Genomic DNA, 16,764 nt, shown 5'->3' with positions numbered 1-16,764 from the left:
ACAACAAAAAAAAAAAAAAACTACTGCTCGCTGCACTAATAGGAAAGCCACCCAACAAACAAGATCTCTCTTTCTTTCTCTCTCTAAAACCTTCCCTTTCTTTTTATCTTCTTCTGCTACAATTTCAGAGATTTTGACCCCACCTTCTCTCAACTCATATAACACCCGCATAGATATCTTCTTAGATTGCCCCTTTCTCCACTTCTAAATCTTTTCGTCTTCTTTCTTTTATTTTTTTTTCTGTTTTCTTTTCATTAAAAATCTTAACTTTTACTCTTATATATATGTTTTATGTTTACAAAGATTGAGTTTTTAACAATCAAAGGAAACATCTTTAGGCATATAATTTTGTTATTATCATTGTCATTGTGGCTACCACAAGAAGGCAGCTACCTTCAGACTCTGGAGCCTTTGCCGATTGGGCGACGTCATCGTCCACAGCAATCCGAGCTGGCCCCGATGACCTATCCCTCGGCTTTAATGCGAATGCTGCCGCCGCGGCTGCTGCTCCTGGATCCACCACCGCCCAATGGCCACCCTCATCTCGTCAAATCAACTACGGACTTCCCCATGAAATGGGGATGGTTGGTCTCCGCGATGTCTTCGTTGTTGCTCCAGCTTCTTCTTTTAACCATCACCACCACCATCATCACCACCATACTCAAGATCCCATCATGGCAAATGATCAAATCAACGGTCAAAATGCTTCTACGGCACTTGGCGTCGGTGTTGGCGTCGGTGTTATCCCTCTTCTTACAGCAACTCCGTGTTTAGCTCCACAGAATATGGAAGATTCTGATTTGTTGAGTAACAATGGTCGTAATAAACTTAGTGGGATGCAGTTATGGCAGAATCAAAATTCTTCTTCTCATTATCTTAAAAAACCATCATCAGTTCCTGATAACAATAATTCTTCTTCTATGAATTTGATACAAAGCAGCGGTGGCGGTGGGATGGGAGGTGGGAGTGGCGGTTCGGGTTCAAGCTCAGGGGCCACGTGTCAAGATTGTGGGAACCAAGCCAAGAAAGACTGTACTCATAGGAGATGTAGAACATGTTGTAAAAGTCGGGGTTTTGATTGCCCTACTCACGTGAAGAGCACGTGGGTACCTGCTGCTAGGAGAAGAGAGCGTATGCTCATGGTGGCCGCAGCTACTGCTGGAGCTGGCTCATCAGGGTCGACTTCTGGGGCTAAGAAACCTAGACTGATAACTTCACAGACTACAACAACTTCTCATACATCAACTTCAAATACTACCCCTCCTAGGAGCTTTGACACTAGCTCAAGTCACCAAGGTATGTTTTGTTTCTCCTTTGGTTGGTGTTTCTGTATTTCTGTGTTTTTTATTTTTGTTTTTTATGTGATGGAGCATGGAAAGATTGGTATTTGCTAGGGTTGTTTTCGGAGGGTGAAGTTTGAGTAGGGTTTTTTTTTGCTGAATTTTGCACATTGCAGATGCAGGTTTTAAAGAGTCATTGCCGGGGCAAGTACGTGCACCGGCGGTATTCAAGTGTGTAAGAGTGACAGCAGTGGAGGATGGTGAGGATGAGTATGCATATCAAGCAGTTGTTAAGATTGGTGGACATGTGTTCAAGGGGTTTCTTTATGACCAAGGAGTTGAAGGAAGAGAGGGGTTTCCTAATATATCCGAATTGCATTTAGGTGGTGGCGGCGGCGCCGGTGGTGGTGGTGGAGGGAGTGGGAGAAATGGGGGATCATCGTCGTCTCCAGTTCTTGATCCTTCTGAGGTTTATGCAGCCACTGGAGGTGGCTTGCTTGCTGGTTCAAGTTATGGTAATCCAATAAACTGAGATCATCTTCCGAGTAAAAGGTAGTGGATTGACTGAATCGGGGGGATGGCATTGTAGTCTATTTCCTATTTCTGCTACCTGCTAATTATTCATAGGGTTTTGGTAAATTCTTCTTTTGTAGACTTGTATCCTTATTAACATATGTTCTTTTCTCTTGCTTTCAACTGTCTTTGGCTTTGATTTTTCTCATTTTTCATGTTCGTTTTGCCTTTGTGAAATTGCACTGAGAAGGTCATAATAATCATCATCTTGTCAACGAGGCTACATTTTCTTACTCTATTAGGATATGTGTTGTACCAAATTACAAATCATAGAAAATAAAGGTAAGAAGAGGAAATCCTGTACTAGTAGACAAATATTAGTTCTTCAAAATTTGTGATGATAAAAACCTGTTTGCTTTCTTGAAGTTGTTGCCTTTTCTTTTCTTTCCTTATTCCTTTTGTTAATTAGAGTTGTGTTTGGCAAAGGTGAAATCTACAGTGTAAAGTACTTTTCATCATCTAAACACTTGAAGCTATGAACCTGACTTTATGTGTATTTACACACTATTTTGCTCGTGCTAAGCTTGAGTCATAAATTTCTTATGACAAATTTCTCCATCAATAAATCATATTATCTGTTTTTCTTCTCTCATTTGAATCATTTCTGATCACAGCCTTCATTATGGGATGTAACATAATATTCCAGTAACTCTCAGTTCTGCTGGTTGAGTAATGAACCCGAAGTAAATGTGGAATTCATGATTATCGTGCTTCTTTAGACTTTAGTTTGAGAAGTAGTTGTTGTGTCACCATCATTCATTGCCTAAGAAGAAAGAGCATTACATGGATGTCGCTGTCGGCCCACTTTACTGCTGTGGCATTTCTGCAATGTGGACAAGCCTGCAATTGCTTGTATTCATGAATGCTTGATGTACTTGCTTCTTCTGTCATCCTGGTATGAGAAATGTCCTCTACCGAAATTTCAACTTTAGGCTTGTATCTAATCCTTGTATGTTATATTTTAATCTTTGAATAACCTTTTTTTCTTGGTAGAATATTAATGCTGAATTCTGCACCCATTGCCCCACCTGTTCCAGGAGACATTGATTATGTACTTCCATGCACTATAGGTTTTGATGAAGTGAATTTGCTAATATAGCTATTCTTACATTTTGATTTAATTGAATATTTGTTTGCTTTTTGGTGAAAGAGAACTATGCAATGTATTGGATATTTGTGCAATATCCTATCAGTTTGTGGGTTTTCTTCTGGCTCACTTGTGCAAACCAGGACAATAGATGTCGGAGATGTCGTTTGGCTTCTAATGGTACTTTATTCCTTAAGATGCTGCAAATATATGTAATTCATCCTTTTGGCTATGATCTGGTGTATAATGTTGACTAATGTGGATTAAAATAAGAAGAGGCATGTATTTAAAATTGTTGTTTGTCTCTTACTTTCGGCCCATTGGCATGTTGTCCCCCTTTTGATGTCTGCATATATTATAGTAATAGGTGGATTTCATCATGTAGATTGCATTATCACTCTTTCTTTCTATATTTGCCTGTATTTTATGCTACTAATCTAAAATGCTGCGGGCTGCATGTAAACCATGTATGCTGAGAAAACAGTCTCAATTGTTTGTTTGCAGCACTTAGCTTTATCAGACACCAAATATCTATGACACATGACGGTATCCACCTCCACTTTTATTTTGTTTTTTGGTTCTTTTGGAAATCTAGGGTATATTTCATATTTATGCTGGGAACCGACCTATGACATACTTGATCCATTTTACTTTCTTTGGACATATGACTCTCAAGCTGAAGTATCCATAAAGAAGGAATTACTGCTTTAGAAAGACAGAAAAAATAACAATGTATTTCTTATTGGTTATAGGTTTAAGATGTATATATAATGAATTAGTTTGTTTCTTGTAGATGATGAAGATGCTGAGAGTGTGAAAGGTTTTGCAATTTAGATAATTTATTGCTTGGTTTTGCACTATGCAGATGTACATTGAATTTTGCTATTAAATATCTTCATGGGATGTGCAATTGATTTACAACTGCTTCGACTAAATAATTGCATCTTTTAAATTTTCATGACTTATCAGCTGTGATAGAGATTGGAATCAATCTTTACCAAAATTTGTGTGTTGTTAAATACTGATAATCTAGTTAGTGTGGCCATGTTGAACTATTTCTGACAAGATCTTCACTGCTACTGAAGCATTGAGAAGAAATTTCCCTTTTATATCTTCCTCTCAGATTTCTTTTTTTTGTAGGAGTCGTCGTCTTTTCATGCTTCTGCACGTAGAAAACTCTAAAAATCAGCTTGTATTTGATCAATTTCTGGTAAGTTTATTTATTGTTCAATGCTGAAAGCATTGAGAAGGGCTTCCATTTTATCTTCCTCAAAAATTTTTAAATGGTTCAGGCTAATATTCTTTTGTCTCCATGCTACTGCATATAGAAAGAGAATGGCTTCCAAAAACTCGTGCTAAAGCTTACAAGTTAATTAAAAAGAGTGTATATCATTATAGTCACCATCTTTTAAAGGTTGAGATGACAAAAGCAAGAGAATTCAGAGTTTTTCCACCATTAAATGCATAAGTAAAAACTATTGGAGGTACTTAGCTTCCAGCAGTAGCATCAAATTAAAGCTTGTATATATGAGGATGTGCTTTTGTGTGTATTCACCCTTCTAGCTTCAACTGATCTTTATTTGGCCTCCTCTTTTCCTCATTTTTCTCTACGTGTCTGTTTGTCTGTTGTTTTTGTTGGCATGCAACTAGTTATCTGTATCTGACATTATTATGATTGGGTGCAAATTGATCTTGAGCTTTAATTTGTATATTGTAAATGAATTTGTGCATGAACACAGCAGACAGCACATGATGTTGGGAGTATCTGCTTCATTTCAACCTGCTGATTGATGAGTGACACAATTTAAATTGTTTGGTGATGTAAAATTAATTAATTGCTCATCTCACATGCAAACAGTCTTTTTGTTGCCCACTCATATAAAAATGATAAGTTTAGAAGTGTTGGAATCTGCAATGTTTCTGATGAATATAAAAAATCAACATGTGGTCTGCATTAAACACCCTTTGTCTCTAGTTGGAATCTTAACAGCATGACAACCCGCATTGCCTTATTATTAATGTGCATCCCTGATTTGTTTCTTCGTGATTGTAAGATGATTTCGTTTTTCTGCTTACGGGGAAAGTCTACTTTCATCTTGGCATAATCTTGTTTGAATAACCAAAAATTACTAGAAAGCTACACGATTCAAGGAAATTCTACTCAAACCACTTGGTGCATTGTATGCTGAGCTTAAGAGTCTGGTCAATCCCACAAATGGTTAAAACTTTTTAAGTTAAATATGTTTACTTAGCACGTGGACCAGGTCTGCCTGACTAAGCATCTAGCTTAAATAGTGATGATTGATTGTTTATTATTGTTATTATGTAGCTATAAGCTATCTAAAAGTCAATATGCAAAAATGTTCCCAGTTACTACTGATATATCTGCAATCCGCAAGATTGTTTCAGCAAGTGCAGTTACTCGAGTCTTATGGCCAATCGTTTGCTGCAGTAGTTCTCTGTAAAGCATTCTAGACGTGCACTTTACATCTTGTGAGGGCAACTTACATGTATGACTGTAGAATCCCATCTTCAAATCTCATGCTCTTTAGAGCATGAATGTTGTTTTTCAGTATAATAGGAAGGGTAGCATGATTATCTGTAATTACTTCTTGAAATGCCCTATAATGGAAAGATAAGTTGAACATATGGGAATAGAGAGCCTGTTTTATAAATATGTAGGTGATAGATAAAATGTTTTTGCTGCAAGTAGGGTTTGAATGTTGTAAATGGTATTGGCTTGAACCAAGCTACTGACCTATTATACCCTTGAAGGATATGGGGAAGAATTTTCTTCTAAATGCTGTGTAATTCTCAAGTAATGGTCATAATAACTTGTCTTTGAAGTCGATTATAACTGATGGAAATATAAGCTATCATGGTGCCTTTGCAAATTGGAGTATGTTCAGAGTATGATGGCATGTGGCATGTGAAAATCAAGTTACCGCCGGTTAAAGTTTTCTTGTAATTAATGCATATGATAGATAATTTGGGAAGCTGCAAGCTCGATAGAATGAATGGTAATTATCTGATAAACAGTTGTCAATGACTCATATTGTTAATTAACAAAGCCCTTGGCGACGTCTTACAAAGGTCAGTGGGGGATAGCGTAAGTAATAATGTTTCTTCATGTACCAGAAACCATCTTAACAACTTGGCAGTGCTTGTGACTTGTAAGCTGTGATGAATCTTAATTTGGCTGCTTTTTTTTTTTTCTTCTTTTCTTTTCCTTTGCTTTTTCCAGCAGCCTTCAATCTTTTTAGTGCCAAAGGGCGGGGTTGATGGTACGAAGGGTTATTTTCCCACGTCAAGGGACAAAAATTAAAGCTCTCATTTTTCAAAGGGACAGTTTCCACAAGTAGCTGTGAACTTCATTTTACCTTTCGATGCCAATTGAGGGTGAAGGTGAAGGGAGGTGATTTTGGTACAAGGGTTTCAGATGCAACACCAATAAACAAATAAATGTGATCGTGTTTTTCCAAAGTGAGAATCTGTACAATTGGCGTGGTTTGTGGGGTTGGCCGTGTTTGTTCTTGCCCGATTTGAATGCAACCTGTCAACTAATCCTTCTTCCTCTCTCTCGTCTATAGTAGAGCCACAACCATTCCCTCCCCTTAAAGCTTCAACTAACACAAAAATCATTGCACCAGCAGGCCTTTGTTCTTACGTTTTATGCCTTATTCTTTGTCATTTTGTCCTATGTTAGCATGCACATGTCTCAGGCACATGAGGCAATTCCTGGCTAGTTAGCAATGTTAAGACATTTTCATATAAATAACATTCTCCAGCTACATATGCAGTAACTGTATGGTTGATTAGAGAGGAATAATAATAATAATAATAATAATGTTTAAAATAGGAGTTAAAATAGTTTTAATGTTTTTCTGAAAAGGGGAAAAAGAAGAGACAAGACAGACTTGGAGAGAACCTTTTTTTTCTCCTTTATGATGGGGCCTGGGAAGAGGAGGACGAAGACTTTGGTGTTGGGAGTGCTTCTTTTAGATGGGAAAAGTGATGGCAGCATCAATTGGGCAGCTGACCACAATGTTGTCTTCGCACCCACTGATTCCTTGCCATTTTTTGTTCATGTGCTTCTAAAGACGACGAATTCCGCTTTCTTTTTCCCCTTGTTTTTGCTTCATATTAGGATTGGAATATCCTCTCTTTTCAATGCCGTAAGCTAATCAAAATTTACTAGTTACAGATTTGACAACATTGGAAGCTTGCAATTTACACTTATTTGATATGCGATGCTGTCATTTTCTTTTGATTTTTAGTATACACATAACTATATTCTCAATTTGATATGTTCGAAGAACAAAAAATATTATGTAAATATTTATTCAAACTTTGAATGATATTTTTTATATATATATATATATATAAATAAATGATTTTTAGCATTGCAGGATTCTTTATATATAATTGTCATTGCGTGGAACATTATTCATTGTCCCATCACCAAACATAAAATATTTGAGAGATAACAATGTCATAATTAATGGTGGGTTCTTCTTACACTTTTTAACACACCAAGTAAGAAACTAAGCCGAAATCATTAATTTGCTCTAAAACCATGATTATCGACTCAACTAATTAATTAAAGTGTTGCTGCATGCCCGAAATTATGGCTGAAGTAGTTTTCCAATGGTTTGGTTAGGATAGTGTGATATTATGTTGAATTATGCTGGATTTGTTACCAAGTTATAGAGTATGAACAAAAAGATGTAGGGAAAAGAATATGATTAGTGAGAGATAAATAATAGATAATGTTCCTGCTAAGCTAAGCATAAACTTCATACTTAATTGTCTCAATGCATGCTTACTCAGCGTATGGAGAAAATGGCAATTATAGAGGGATCAGTTTGGCATTCAAACCTTATATTGTGTTTATTTATTTATTTTTATTAAAGGAATAACAACTGTCAAGTATCATTTTTGAGCTCTAGGTAGCCTTAGCTTTGAAGAAAGGAACTATCTCATTGTGAAAGGTGTAGTGGTGGAAGGAGAAGAGTAGGCAAATGAATACCCCCTCAAAAGCCAAGTCCTTTTTCCATTATTCCTCCCATATTTTTATAACATCGAGAGGACTAGTACTAATTAAGAAATGAGCAAATCAAGGGGGGGAAAACTCTTTGGCCAATGCAGTGGGCAAAGGTTGGTGGCCTTTGCTCCTTATATATTAATTAATTTAGATAAAAAAAAAGGGGTTTTGGACACAACATTAATTCAAAAGTCTCTTTTGGTGATGCGATGATGCTGCTGCTATTAACTCATTTCCAGTACTCACATAAACAAAAGAAAAAAAAGTAAATATTGCAAAAACTTCGATTATTATTATTATTATTATCTGGCTACTTGGGATTTTTGTTGCTCAATGCACTAGAAATGCCATCTCTCTTCTCTTTGCAAGTAGACCTGGGGCTTTGGTTATTAGCATCATATTCATACCCTTGTTCTCTGCTACCAAAAGTTATCACAGAAACTACTTTTAAAAGCAGTCAAAAGATGAAGATGCATAACTGGGGAGGGGGAATCCACCACTCCAATTTTAAACTCAAGTGATCTGGAAGTTGATGGCTTTACTTTGAGAAGGATGTGACCTCCTCTGACAAGTTAACAGCTATATTACCACTACCCCAAGAAAAACGTGATTAGTTTCTTTCTGGGTGCATATGCCATTTAGCATTGCCCATCACTCATTATCGTTTAGGTTCTCCTTGGTGCAATCCACTGCTGGACTGCCATATTACTTAAAACAACCATTTTTTTTTTGGGTGAAACGTCATGTCATAGCTTAACTACTTCATATTACGAATGATGCAACTATTAATAGCTCAACAAGTTAAACATCCTCCTGCTGAGATTCCAGGACAATAGAATGTAATTCCAGGAAAAATAACAATAATTTATGGCAAGAAAAGAAATTGATTCGCAAGATTCCATGGTCGTTTCAAATAACAGTAGCACACCTAAACCTTTTCTTTTCATAAAGTGGGAAGGATTTCAACATAGCCCAATAAACTAAAAAGGTAGATAATGGTTGGGGTGCAATCATGAATCCTTTCCACAACATGAAAGAATGACACCTCAAGGACGCTCAATTCCACTAGAATAATCCCCTCTACGTGCCCAAATAACAAGAAACATACAACTGTTGCTCGTTGACAAATGTTTAGGCAAATAGAATGAGGAGGTTATTATTACTTGAGATGCAGAAAACAGTACCTTCAAGCCCAACCTTTACAACTACTATTATTATTTGTAATGGCTAATCAATGAAAAGCTCCCCAACATAAGAAAAAAATATATTATCACCAAGACCAGTCTGATGCTGCGTAAGTCTGTTTTTTGATTACTATGATGCCACAATAAAGCCACAAACAAGGGAAAGTTATTTTGTTAATGAATCTGGGAAAGGGTGAGAAATGAGGATCTTTTCTACACTTTATTCCTCCATGAGCATCACTCAATTTTTGCTAAGCATAATGGGATGCTTCTTGTGCTAAAGGGCAAGACAAAGTTCTTGTTAAAACATAGGTCTTTCATATCAAAGAACTACTAAGCATTAAGTAATTCGGCAAAGTCAGAAGACAGCCACTATGACTATCACCAAATTTTTTTACCATCAGGGACTGGATCGGGAAGAAACTTATATTGTAAACTAAACTAACTCATAAATTTGTATAAGCAAAGATACATACTTTTCAAACTATAAACGGTTGCTTCCAATATGAAGGTCCAATATTAGGAAACATTGATACCAGTAAGCTCCAATTCTGCACTTGTAACATTAATTGCATTTATAACATCCATCTTTCCCATGCTCACAGCTTCATCAATTGGAGTCCGCTCATGGCTGCTCATCAACCAGTTCCACAAATAATCATTTATTTGAAAGGAGAAAAAAGAAATTCAAACAAAGAATTATTAGACTCAAAATTGACATCATAAATAACTCACATATTTAGAAGGCTTACATTTGCTCCTGATAAAACCAATTTCTTGACTACCTGTCACCATCATTTATAGAAGAGTTCAAACATTGAATAAGAATAGCTAAAGTGACAAACTACAGCAAACAGAAGCTGCAACAATTACCTCAACATGACCATTGAGACAAGCCCAATGAAGAGGGGTATTCTTCTCCACGTTAGAAGCATTAACATCCTGATCATGTAGAGGCTTCAAATTTAAACAAGATGTTCCACAAAATATAACTAATAAACTCTGAAATACAATAAAGGCAGCTCTTAAAAGTAGTATAATTTTTGCAGGCTTTAGCAACAATTATAGAAGTCAAAATACTGAATTATCTAAGCTCATGTAAATACAAGGAAAAGAACTGTTGCCATTCATGCAAAGAAGAAATTTTAGTTGGGACTGGCGTCCCAGATACTCCAGGGAGAGGTCGTTGGTATATTGCCACACAAAATTTAAAAGCTTCACAGCAGAGTGACTACAACTAACACTAACTGGTTTTATGTTTTACCATTTAGAAGAAAAAAAACCTTTAATACTACAGCACATGAATATTGACCATCTATAGAGAGGATTCTTATCATGAATCTACATAGGCACCTGATAAAAATTGACAATCAATCGTAAAATTCTAACTGTAGCAAATATGGTTCCCAATAAACAGTGTTCACAATTAATCACACTTTGAAGAACATTAACCTCTATATAAATTAATCCTTAAATATTCATCTTCTATCCCACATCACCTCACTCTTATGCCAACTACTTGAATTGGAGAACAATCTTCAATCCAATTTAACCACATAATAATTAACTTCTCTCATCTCATTACCCTATTGATATTTGAAAGAGGCATAAAAGTTATTAATTAGAAAGCTACGATGATCTTAGAAAGAATGAATGATTTTCCTTTGGACAAATGTCGCCAAAACCCTCAACAGCATCACTGCAGAAGTCACAGTTTCTAAAATTAACTCATAAAATCTTGCCAGGAATCCCAAATACTCCAACAAAGTATGACAGAAAGTAGTCAACCACAAGGCAAATGATAATGGGCCTTCTTACTATATCCAGTTTCCAAAGCCCTAAATCCAAGAGTAGAATCTCAGATCCACTTCATAAAACCACTATCAGAGTCCAAAATCTGCTCAGTCCCTACAAAGGCATTTTGAGAACTTAAAATCGCTAAACCAATCACATCTTTAATTCTCCCCCTAAAATTTCTTCTCACCAAAACCTAATATAGTTGTTATTCACGATAAAATCTGTTTTCTATGACCATAAGTCCTGAAAGTCCCTTAACGGTGCTTGGAGTTCTTCCTTTCGGCCAGAAACTGAGCTTGGATAAGGTGTGTGAGAATTTCTTAAAGTTTTGTAATGCTGCAATTCAAGATGCAAAATTTTGAAATTCACTTTCCGGAAATTGCTTTCGACGTAATATTCTATTTGGTGAAATCATTAATCAAGCACAAAACATAGAGTTGTACCAACCAAAACAAAACTACATACCAAAGGAAAATTAATCCACTAAAACAAATAAAACCCATATAATATAATTATTTTATGTACTAGTAGAAAATGATTTAAATTTGTTGCCGGTCAAGAAAGTTTTGTAACTTTTCATCATAGTTAATTATACCCAACAATATGCTTGCAGGAAAATATAAATAAGAAACAAGTTATTTGCAGAATTTGTCTTGCAAAAAATAAAATAAAATGTAGTCAAATTTACTTTGATCAACCAAAAATAGTTGCAGTAATATGGGAATAAAAGGGCTAGAAGCACAGGAAGATAAGAACACAACTTCAATACAGTGGCTAGAGTCTAGACCAACAGTAATCCATTCACACTCATCATATATGTATTCCTGTTCGTCTGTCACAAAAGGGACTGAAAATTATGTAGCCAAATCTCAATTGAAGTGATTGCAGAAAAAGACCAAAGAAGAAAAGTGAAAAAGAAAAAGAAAAGAAGCAGCCACCATTCTCAGGTTTTCATCACTAATGCATCTAGAAGAGGTGAAAGAGGGCAATGGAGGGAGACATCCAAGAAGAAAGAGATTATGGGAGGCAAGACCAAAAATGGTGAGGGAGATCTTGTAGCCATCAAAAAAGGAAAAGGAAACATAACATTTTAATCAAGAGTGTGAAGAAAAAGAGAGGCAAAGCTAAGAACTGAAGTTATGGAGAGAGAGAGAGAGAGGCTGAATGGATGGAGAACACAGAAGAAAAGGAGAAAAACTAAAAGGGACTTTGCTATCAAATCCCTACAAGAAAAGACCCAGGTATTTCAAATAATTCCCCCGTTAAATTGGTAAAGAAGAAATTTACTAATGAAAATCATCTATCCTTCCTGAAAAGAAAGATCTTCATAGAAGTAGTCCATAAAATTGCAGCCTAAATTAGCCTAAATTTTTAACCCTGTCACACCAAAACCCCCAGTTAGCTAGGTATATAAGTTGAAACAAGGTTACCTCATAACATGCTTATCTTATGATGTGCAGATGTGGAAGAAAATTGCTTCATTCCCCTCCTCCACACCCACCACCCCCACCCCAATCCAACACCCGTGAAGCTTGCATTATGGGGTAAGGTACTCCTGGGCAAGATGCCTATTGTACGGTAATGTATCTTTTAGCCCTTTTTCCTTAAAAATAAATGTCATGGTTATCCTTCCTCTCTTTACGATAACTTCAAGTATTTTTCTTTTGCACTTTAAACTTTTAAAAAGAGTTAGTGAAAGTGGATATAAAGATGAACACAAAACCTCTACATCAACAAGACCTAGTATAAGCCTCGGCTTTATGCCTCATTTCCAGTATTTCCTCTCCATCTCACCTTCTGTGCTACGCTCTGCAGCTCCCTATCCTACCACCTCTTCAGACCCTCAACGCAAAGGAAAAGAAAAATCAAGTCCTTATGGAGCAAGTGCAGCCTAGATTTTAGAAAGAGATTAAAATTACATGATGGAGCTAAATCTACATGACCTAAAAGTTTACTCATGCTAAAGTTTTTCTGAATAACTCAGGCAATCAAGTGATACATATTAAAATAACCACAAAAATAAATACTCATAGGAGAATTATCACTCACCACTCCACTACCAATGAGATACTCCACAATACCAAGATGTCCATTAGCTGCAGCCATATGAAGCGCTGAAATATTAAATCAGTCATTAGTAAATATAGGCAAATGAAAATGTTTTAAAAAAAAAACAGTAACAGCAACTAATGAGCACAAATGATAACCATATGTTGAGAAGTTTCTATTGAATTAGCAATTCTCAACCAATTGAGCAAATGGGTCCATTCTTCTTAGTTATTTTCTTCAAGCAATAAGGACCAGGAAATTTCTTACAGTCAAAATATATATTAATCTGCCAAATACAGACTCATTGCTAGATAACTCTTTTAATGCTCATTACAGCATATATAAGTTGGAAAAGGCCTCCAATTCAATATCTTGTTGACCTAGGACATCCTGCAATGTTGTTGACTGCACAAAGCTAGAAACAACAAATTGTTCATAACAATAATTTAAAGAATATTTGCAGAAAGATTTACAAACAGAATATAAGAAAACAATAACAACAACAACAAATGACTTTGAGAAAGATTTACAATAAGAAAAACAACAACAATACAGAGAAATATCATAAAAGTACAGGAAATGGGAGAACAAAAAGGAGGAAATACCAAATTCCTACATCAGGATGAAAAACATATGACAGTTCCTAAAAATTGACAACATGATGGGATTTAAAAGCTGGTCAAATAAATTCCTACACAATGCGAATGCTATACTGTCTCTTCAAGAAAACACATCATAGTGTCTCAAAAACTGCTATAATATGTGAACTACAGAATTGTGCTTCAATGAGTAGGGCTATAATAAATACTATAGTGTCTCAAAAAATGATAGTAATGTAATCTTGATGGTGGTAATGATGGTATGGTAAGAATATTGAGCTGGTTATATTGGGTGATATAGGCAATGGCTGAAGGCTAGGTGATTGTCATGATGGTTGGTTGTGGCAATGATGGCAGAGCTGGCAGACGAGGGAGAACAATAATGTTGATGCTGATATTGTTATATTGGTTGACGTCTTAAATGCCCCAAAGCTTCTTTTCTCCTCTCGTGCTCGTCTGACCTTTAATCTGGAATCTATTAAAAATGAAAAATGACCACTTCTAATCAGCAGTCAAATATGACTTCATAAATAGTTATGTAAATAGTCGGGCACAAAAGTTGCAACTTGTCATCATTAAGCCAAGCAGGCCGAATTGTCTAGACTTGGAGTTCAGTCAAGTACAAACTCTATGGACATACCAACAAGGCTAAATCAAAGCTCAACCATGATCCAAGTTCAGCAGGTTGACTTCAACCACAACCTAAAACCCAGCGATTTGTGTTTTATCATCTAAACTCTAGAAAGCCCAACTCAAGCAATTATATGTTCTGCTTGGTTGAGCTCATTTAAACCAGAATCCAAAATCAAAAGACTGTAAAAAAAAAGGCCTCTTAGATCTCGAAGACTAGCTGTAAAATCCATTTCCTTCATGTCAAACAGCTCCCTAGCCTCAACATGACTCCAACTAGCGAGTAATTCAAAAAATAAACAAATGGCTAGTACCAAGACTCCATCAATTCAAATAAAAGGCAGCACACAGACCACATTTACCTATCATGATAAACATACACAAACAGTATTCAAGGCAATTAAGTGAATCACGCAACTAGTCAGATTTGAGGAAAAGACAATCAATACTCAAAGTTAATTCGAAAGCAATGAAGCCATAATATTAATAGGAACCTGTCCGGCCTTGTGAATCCTTTGAATCAAGAGAGACACCAGTAGATGCCAATCTTATTAGATCATCGATATCATCATATCGTGCAGCCTGTCAAATATTAAAAATACACAAGAACATAACTTGATTATGAAGTGCTAAGCGAACAGCAAATACTGAAAGAGTTACAATTTGGAACATAATGTTAGTAAGAAGTAGCAAACCAGTTATTTATTTACTTTCCTCTTCCTTTTCAACCCTACCAAACTATAACCAGGGAAATAAAACCGAGGAAAAAACCCATTCCTACCCAGCACGCGAGTAAAGAAAAATATCTGTTCCTTTCCTTACATTGTTCTATCACCCTAACTTTCTATCTTTCCTTCCAAGCAAAGCGTTAAAAAAGTCATCAACTCGAGAAAATAACCAAAAAAAAGGGCAAAACAAGAAGAAAAAACTGATTCAGTTTATAACCTCAAGCAGTTCCTCAACGTTCTCCTGCATTGTTTCTGTAGAGGTCTGCTCTACTCCGTTTGCCTCCATACCCATCTCTTTGTTTTAGCCCAAAGATAGTGAAAGAAAGGTTGGATTTGATTCTTCAGTTCAAATGCGATAAATTTTACTATATGACAGCAAAAACATGATCAAATTAAAGTGTTTCTTATTGCTCTTAATGAAAACAAATAAATAGTTAAATAGATGAAAGAGACAGAGCAGACCTGAAATAGCTTGGAGATAAAAAGATCGTCGGAGTCTCGACGGTTGTGAGCTGTAGTGGGCGGCGTGGTATGCTGAAAGAGAGAAATGATTCTGGTTCAAAATCCTATCTTAAACTTTGTTAATGTGACGATCTCAACATTTAATTGTAATATTGTATTATTATTATTATACATATTTGTCCTGAACCTTTCAAACTGTTCACTTTGGTCCTCAATTTTTGGACTTCATCTTATATATATTATCCTAATTTAATCGTCATTACGTAAGACGGTTATGAAATATATGGTTTGGATATTAAAATTTGTCGACAAGCAAATATATATAAATCAAAATCAATGAAGGAAAATACATTGGCTTTATACAGTTGTTGTTTACTTTTATTTTTATTTTTGGAAGTAAACATAAAAAAAATATTTTTTATAATTATATACAAAATATATTATTTTTTCAAATGACGAAATGCTAATATTACTTTCATTTAGATTAATTATATTATAATTGATGTTACAATTTAATTAGTTGTTCATTTTGAATCAATTGTTATATTACTCCTTGTTTTTTTCTATAATAATCTTCAAAGGTTTTGTTAACGAGTGCTTTTGATACCTTTAAAAGTTATTATATCAAATAATGCTTTTTCAATGTATTTAGAAAATGATCCCATTAATTAATCTTTCTTCATGAAGCAAATAGTAAAAATAAAAAAAAATCAATCAAATGAATATTTTTATACCTAACCATGCAAACATGCAAGTTATCTTATCTTATAAAATTAAAAAATACTTACAAATATAGTCCTGATTACAAAACATTGATTTTCTTCACTAGGAAAAAAACTTGTCATGACTTATAAAGGAAAACCTTAATTGGTGTAATCAAAATAATTGATTTAAATTTATTGAATTTGGTTACTTTGATTTTTTTTTTTTGAATTTGGTATTGATTGGTTAAAAGGGATAGTTTAATTTGATTTTTTTTGTTAATTTTTATTATTCAAAATTTTCATATGAACCTTTATTAATAATATATATTTTTAGATATATTTAATACATAAAATTAAATATACATGTACAATTAAATTAAAAGCAGTTAAGCTTTATTAGTGAAACAGTAAGCAAAATTTTTTAAATATATTTTGCATATAAATATTATTAATTTTAAAACCAACTAAATTGATAGAAATAAATCGATTTTAAGTTATAATTTGATCAATTTTGATTATTTTATTAAATTTTTTATTAATTCAAACTCTAAAATTTTAAAATTGAATAGACAAACTGACAAAATACTTGCATTCAATTATGAAAGTGATAACATATTTAATAGTTGT

The 16,764-nt window shown here is 34.9% G+C and overlaps 2 protein-coding genes across 2 annotated transcripts; one reads left to right on the top strand and one right to left on the bottom strand.

Annotated features, from left to right (window-relative positions):
* Positions 1 to 6: 6 nt before the first annotated feature.
* On the top strand, positions 7 to 1,970 carry LRP1 (Lateral root primordium (LRP) protein-like protein). The gene is given in 4 exon segments (XM_021422779.2): positions 7 to 363; positions 366 to 1,296; positions 1,457 to 1,719; positions 1,721 to 1,970. Coding segments are annotated over 4 exon segments (1,353 nt in total). The 5' UTR covers positions 7 to 291; the 3' UTR covers positions 1,808 to 1,970.
* Positions 1,971 to 9,483: 7,513 nt separating this feature from the next.
* Positions 9,484 to 15,585, bottom strand: LOC110412965 (ankyrin repeat family protein). Its single transcript, XM_021423637.2, has 7 exons — positions 15,434 to 15,585; positions 15,189 to 15,336; positions 14,738 to 14,825; positions 13,015 to 13,079; positions 10,042 to 10,110; positions 9,904 to 9,953; positions 9,484 to 9,799 (listed from the first exon to the last, which is right to left on the bottom strand). Exons 2-7 carry the CDS (start codon positions 15,261 to 15,263, stop codon positions 9,688 to 9,690), a joined length of 459 nt encoding a protein of 152 aa, XP_021279312.1. The 5' UTR covers positions 15,264 to 15,336; positions 15,434 to 15,585; the 3' UTR covers positions 9,484 to 9,687.
* Between the last annotated feature and the right edge of the window lie 1,179 nt (positions 15,586 to 16,764).

Source organism: Theobroma umbraticum, unplaced genomic scaffold (genome assembly GCF_002168275.2).
Source record: "Theobroma umbraticum cultivar Fairchild unplaced genomic scaffold, ASM216827v3 scaffold_95.0, whole genome shotgun sequence".
In the NCBI taxonomy this organism is placed as follows: Eukaryota; Viridiplantae; Streptophyta; class Magnoliopsida; order Malvales; family Malvaceae; genus Theobroma; species Theobroma umbraticum.
Note: the sequence above shows the minus strand (reverse complement) of the source record. Positions and strands in the feature narration are given on the sequence as shown.